The sequence below is a fragment of the Myotis davidii genome, unplaced genomic scaffold, assembly GCF_000327345.1.
Source record: "Myotis davidii unplaced genomic scaffold, ASM32734v1 scaffold1476, whole genome shotgun sequence".
Taxonomy (NCBI): domain Eukaryota; kingdom Metazoa; phylum Chordata; class Mammalia; order Chiroptera; family Vespertilionidae; genus Myotis; species Myotis davidii.
Window position 1 is genome coordinate 431,290 of NW_006287253.1, and position 5,902 is coordinate 437,191.

General features: G+C 55.2%; 1 protein-coding gene across 1 annotated transcript in view; it reads left to right on the forward strand.

The window, feature by feature from the left end:
* TRPM2 (transient receptor potential cation channel subfamily M member 2) overlaps nucleotides 1-5,902 on the forward strand; it is a 42,137-nt gene that overhangs the window by 1,007 nt on the left and 35,228 nt on the right. The window contains exons 3-5 of the mRNA XM_015560832.1: nucleotides 6-89; nucleotides 4,200-4,368; nucleotides 5,767-5,897. Of these exons, the coding sequence (XP_015416318.1) occupies nucleotides 6-89; nucleotides 4,200-4,368; nucleotides 5,767-5,897 (384 nt within the window). The remainder of the gene's footprint in view (nucleotides 1-5; nucleotides 90-4,199; nucleotides 4,369-5,766; nucleotides 5,898-5,902) is intronic.

Sequence of the window (5,902 nt, forward strand, 5' to 3'; positions counted from 1 at the left end):
AGCAGGAAAATGAGCTCGTGGATCCCGGAAAACATCAAGAAGAAAGAATGCATGTACTTCGTGGAAAGCTCCAAGTTGTCTGATGCTGGGTAAGGACCCTCTGTCCGTCCCCATGTGCAGAGGCTGGTGAGAGCAAGGCTGACCAGGGCCTCAGCCGGACACAGGCCCCGTATGCACCCGGGGTGCTCGGAGCCTCCCATCTACCCCAGCAACTTGCCGTGGGGAAGGAGGCTCGCCCTGCCCTGCTTGGCAGTTGAGGTGCAGAGATTTTAAGGGGTTTGTTTCAGGGTCAGATCGTGGTCACTCTGCGATCATGGGTGCTTGGACCCACTGTGGTCGGGGCTCCACGTTGCCCATCTCGAGAAGAGCTCATGTCCCTCTGGAATAGTGTCATGGGGCTCGGGGACCGGAAGGGGCCTCGGGGAACGTCCACAGCTCAGACTTCTGAGAGTGGGGACAGGTAAGGCCACCAAGGCCGCTTCCGTGGGCCCCACCGTGGCCACTTTGCCTCGGAGCTGCCGGAAGTTGCTCTCCTGGCCGAGGGCTCCCCAGCAGGGTGCCCCTGAGTTGTGTAAACCTGAGGGCATCTGGGGAAGGACCCCACACATTCCTGTTCCTGGGAGCCCTGGAGTGGCAGCCCTTGCTTTATTAAATTTGTTGGGATAACGTGGGTTAGTAACGCTGTATACATTTCAGGTATTATGCAACTTTATAATTTGACATCTCTGTACTCAGGTGTGCTCACCATCCAAAATCTAATGTCCCCTGTCAATGTGTATTTGACCCCCTTTGCCCTCCTCAACCTCCCCTCTAGGAACCGCCATACTGTTGTCTGTGTCTGTGAGTTTGTTTTGCTTTGTTTGCTCCTCTGTTGCTTTCTGTTTTATGTCCCGTGTGTGAGTGAAAGCACATGGTTCTTGTCATTTCCCATCTGACTGATTTCACTTAGCACAATACTCGCAAGCCTCATCCCTGCTGTGGCACATGGCAGACTTTCATCTTTGTTATGGCTGAGTAATATTCCATTGTCTATATGAAACATGGGCACCAAGCGTATGGTTTCAGAGGGTCTTTTGTGAACTTGACCCCGAAGGCAAGGGAAGTAAAAGAAAAAACAAACGAACAGACCAGTCAAACTAAAAAGCTTCTGCACAGCGAAAGGAGCCATCAACAGATAGAAAGGGAACCAACCGCATGGGAGAAGATATTTGCAAACAACACCTCTGATAAGGAGCTAATATCCAAAATACATAAAGAGCTCATGCCACAAAACCATATAAAACAAACAATCTTATTTAAAAATGGGCAGAGGATCTGAACAGACACTTTCCCAAAGAAGACGTACATGTGGCCAATAGATAGATGAAAAGGTGTTTCACGTCACTAAACATCAGGGAAATGCAAATCAAAACACACCTGTGAGCAAGGCTGTTCTCAGTACGGCCAGTGTTGGTGAGACGAGGAGAAACGGGAACCCTCATCCGTTGCTCGTGGGAGTGTAAAATGGTACAGCCACTTGGGAAACAGTAAAGCCACCATATGACCCAGAAACCCTTCTCGGTTGGTATTCCTTGAAGACGAACAGAGCATAGATTCTAGGTTGTGTTTCCCTTCCAGACATGGTAGGCTGTGCTGTGCCACAAGTGGGCCGCACTCTTTCTTACTTCTTGTCACCTGAAGAACTCCTATCTATCCTTCAAGGCCTGATGCCGCCTCTGCCAGGGAGCCCTCCCGGACCACTCCCCAGGGAGTAACCTCTTCCTCCCACCACACTCTGTGTAGTTGTCTTCTCTGAGTCCTGACCTCTGACCAAGGCAGGGTCACTTCTTACTCCCCACGATGGACAAATAGCATCCAGCTCACATTTGCTGAATAATATGGGAGGAGGCGTGTCCTGGGTGGAGAAGATAGAGGAGGATTATGACTCGGAATCAGATGTGAATGATCACTGGTGGGGCTGTGTGCGGCTTTACACCCTGGCTTGGCGCCTCCTCCTCAGATAAGAGCCTCATTTCTCCCAGGGGGTCCTAGGACAGACCCCGAGTTAGGGAAAGTTGCCACCAAGCTCCCGCTGACAGCTTGTGGCTGGTGCCCTTGAATATACTTGGTGCATGGTCGGAGTTTCAGGTTTACCACACATTCTGACAACAGACTGCAGGCTTTGCATTGAATTCTCCAGTCTTAGTTATTTTAAAATAGGTTTATAAAAATAGCCTGGGAGGGAGTGTGTGATACACAAGAAGGCTTCCTGTATAGGAATCATGGGTTTCAAAAACGTTTTGAAGACTGTAATCTGGTTTCTAGTTTATAGTGTTCAGGGGTGCCACCGATGGAACCCTGGAACCTTCTTTCCTCTGGACTCTGAACCAGCGGAGACATATTGACAGGGTTGGTGAGGGCTGGGGGGAGACAGGTTGGATTTGTGGCAGAAATGGGGCTTTCTGCTCTTGTGGTACTTCTGTCCACTTCGAAGAAGTAGCGCTCAGTATGCGTTTGGTTCTGAAAACTTCCAGAAGCCCCTTTATTAATATGGGGTTCGATGCAAGGAGCTGCTACAGGGAGATCACAGGTGGAGTGGCCTGTTGGTGCAGGTGTTACCTGAGAGGGTGTGTGTGTGTGTGTGTGTGTGTGTGTGTGCGCGCCTGTAGCAGCTTCGTCAGACTGCAGGCAGGGCCCTGATGGGGGGAAGGTGTGCCTCCCACGGCTGCTAGCAGAGATGTTCCCGTTTATGCCCATCTAGGCCAAGCGCTGGGAGCCATTCTGACCAATTTCTGGGTCAGCGGTTTCCGTGTGGTTTCCTGCACTCTGTCAGGCTTGGAAACGCCACGTAGATTGAAGCTCTTATCTCATCAGAGGGCAATGGTCAGAGGAGGGAAAGGAGGTAGCTTGCCACAGGCTGACTGTTAGAAACATAAGGAAATCTGGGGCAGCCTTGGGTCAGGGTATGGGAGCTCAGGTCCTCATCCCCTCTCTTCCCTGCCTTGGCCCATACGTTGAGGAGGCCACATGAGGTGTTCCCAAAGGTCCCTGCGAGTCTGAAAGTGCCTTGCGTCTGCCGGAGGGGTTGGAGGGGAGGGTCAGATGGGCCTGTGCTCACAGCCTCAGGTCTCCCCACAGAAACACGGGTGGCAAGGGGCCCACTTCACGAGCAGTGAAAGGACAGCTGGGGGACCAGCACACTTGGGTTGGGGGCACGCTGTGCATCTCTGAACCACCCTTGGTTCTCTGCCTGGTTAGTTAATTTGCTTTAATAAAATAACTTAAAAAAATATTTTATTGATTTTTTACAGAGAGGAAGGGAGAGAGATAGAGAGCCAGAAACATCGGTGAGAGAGAAACACCTATCAGCTGCCTCCTGCACACCCCCCACTGAGGATGTGCCCACAACCGAGGTACATGCCCCTGACTGGAATCGAACCTGGGACCCTTCAGTCCACAGGCCGACACTCTATCCACTGAGCAAAACCATTTAGGGCTAAAATAACTTTATAAATGATTGCCCACCTACAACCTCATTGGACCTCCACAAATTTTGCAGGGTTGGTATCAAGGAATGTATTATTTTTCCCATTTAATGATGGAATGCCTGACATTCAAAGCACCTAGGACCGTGGTCGGCAAACTGCGGCTTGCGAGCCACATGCGACTCTTTGGCCCCTTGAGTGTGGCTCTTCCTAAGCCTTAGGAGCACCCTAATTAAGTCAATAACAATGTACCTGCCTATATAGTTTAAGTTTAAAAAATTTGGCTCTCAAAAGAAATTTCAATCGTTGCCCTGTTGATATTTGGCTCTGGTGACTAATGAGTTTGCCGACTGATAAGATCACACGCTTAGCAAGTGTCAAGACATCTGTCTTGTGTCTCCTGGTCCAGCAGTCTCTGTCTGTATCATCCGGCTCAGGTTTTAGACTCTTTCTTTTGGTCTCATCTGTGTCTAGTCCTTTAGGTCATTTGTTAACAATCAGAGAGAAGGAATCTAGAAAATTTGTAGACTTGTCGTGGAACAAGGTGTAATTGGCTGGGTGGGGTAGGGGTGCCTCCTTACTGCCCCGTGTGGCCAGCACGGACACTGTGGCCATGGCTGGGGCCTCTGGCTGTGGGTGGGGGTGAGTCCTGGCTCTCCGCTGGGCCCCCTCTGACACCCTCAGTGGGGAGCAGGGGGCACCTCGGGGCCCGTGCTGACCGTGGTGTCTCTGCAGGAAGGTCGTGTGTGAGTGCGGCTACACCCGCGAGCAGCACTTGGAGGAGGCCATCAGGCCCCAGGCCTTCCAGGGCAACGAGTGGGACCCCAAAAAGCATGTCCAGGAGATGCCGACGGATGCCTTTGGTGACATCGTCTTCACAGGCCTGAGCCAGAAGGTGGGAAAGGTTGGTTTCCATCGCCCCGTTGCTCTTCCTGTAGACCAGAGCCTGCCACTGGTGACCCACAGGGGCCAGACATCTGGGGTGGGAGGGGGAGGCTGGCTGAAACCCTGGGGGCACTGCACCCTCCCGGTGTAAGGACGGGGTGCCTGGGGGCTTCACAGGGTGAGCAGGGGACACCTGCTCTCAGTGTCCTTGGTTACTGCAAAGCAGGCGGGGCTGCAGCAGTCTGAGTGGCTGGGAGGCCTGGAGGCATCAGGCCTGGGAGGGCAGGGGAGCACCTGGCACAGGCACGGCGTGAGGAGGTGGGACGGGACCTGGGGAGGCTGGTAGCAGAGGTGAGAGCTTCACCAGGAGGCTGAGCAGGGTGGGGCGGGATCCCAGTGGAACCTCGGACCTCAGGGTGGTCCCTGGACCAGCAGCATCACTAAGCAAGGCCTTGGCCGCACCCCAGACCTGCAGAACTGGGAGCCCACTCACCTGCATTTCCACCAGCCTTCTGGAGGCTTCTGCCACAGCTCCTGGCACCACTGCCCTGTGGGGTCTGGTGCAGCCACTGGGTTCTGAGTCGGGTTTCTGGAACCCCTGAGCTTCATACCAGCCGGGTGACACCTTTCCCCTCAGCTCCTCCGAGCTGCCAAGACCCTGCCCATGTGGCCAGGGAGGTGGAGCCAGAAGAGTCCTGGGGGTGGTGCCACACTGGCCCCAGCTTCCTCCAGCCCCAGAGCTGCATCGGCACCGCCATGTGGGGTGCACCCCAAGCCCCTGTCCCGTGGAGCTGCTCCCAGGAGATTGCAGGCTGGCGGCCTATACCCCGACAGGAGGAGGAATCCCCGAGGAGCCAGGGCGGGGGGTCTTTGGCCACACGGAATGGGGGGCGCACTCAGAGCAAGAGCGAGGTGTCTGGACACGATTCTGAGGACAGCTGACCTCAACATGACAGCCAGATATGGGGACCCGGGACAGGGTGCTGCCGTGAGGGAGGTGGCACTGGATGAGGAGAAGGGACGACACTCCAGTGCCACCTAAGAGGAGTCAACGGTAGCTGCGGCTCTACAGCGACATTGGGATCGGGACCCGGGGCCTCGGGCCGAGGAGGAGTGAGAGGAGAGGGTGCTGTGGTCCCCAGCTGGGGAGCTGGGCCGGGAGGGGGGTGAGGGTGACCGCTGGCGCCGCGGGCTCCTGTCACTCCAGCTGGCCTCCCCTCCGGCCTTGGCCTCCCTCTGCTCTCTATATTCGAGTCCTGCCTGGGCACGGCCCCTTGTACTCGTTGGACCCAGACCCAGGTGTGCGGCCCCCCCGCCGGGCAGGGGCTCTTGGACATGGCTGGTGTGGGGTTTCTGGGGCCTTGGGTGGTGCCTGCTGACCCGGGGGCTCCTCTGCTGTCTCCTGACTCCCCTGCAGTACGTCCGCCTCTCCCAGGACACTCCCTCCAGTGTGACCTACCAGCTCATGACGCAGCACTGGGGCCTGGATGTCCCCAACCTGCTCATCTCGGTCACGGGCGGGGCCAAGGACTTCAACATGAAGCCCCGGCTGA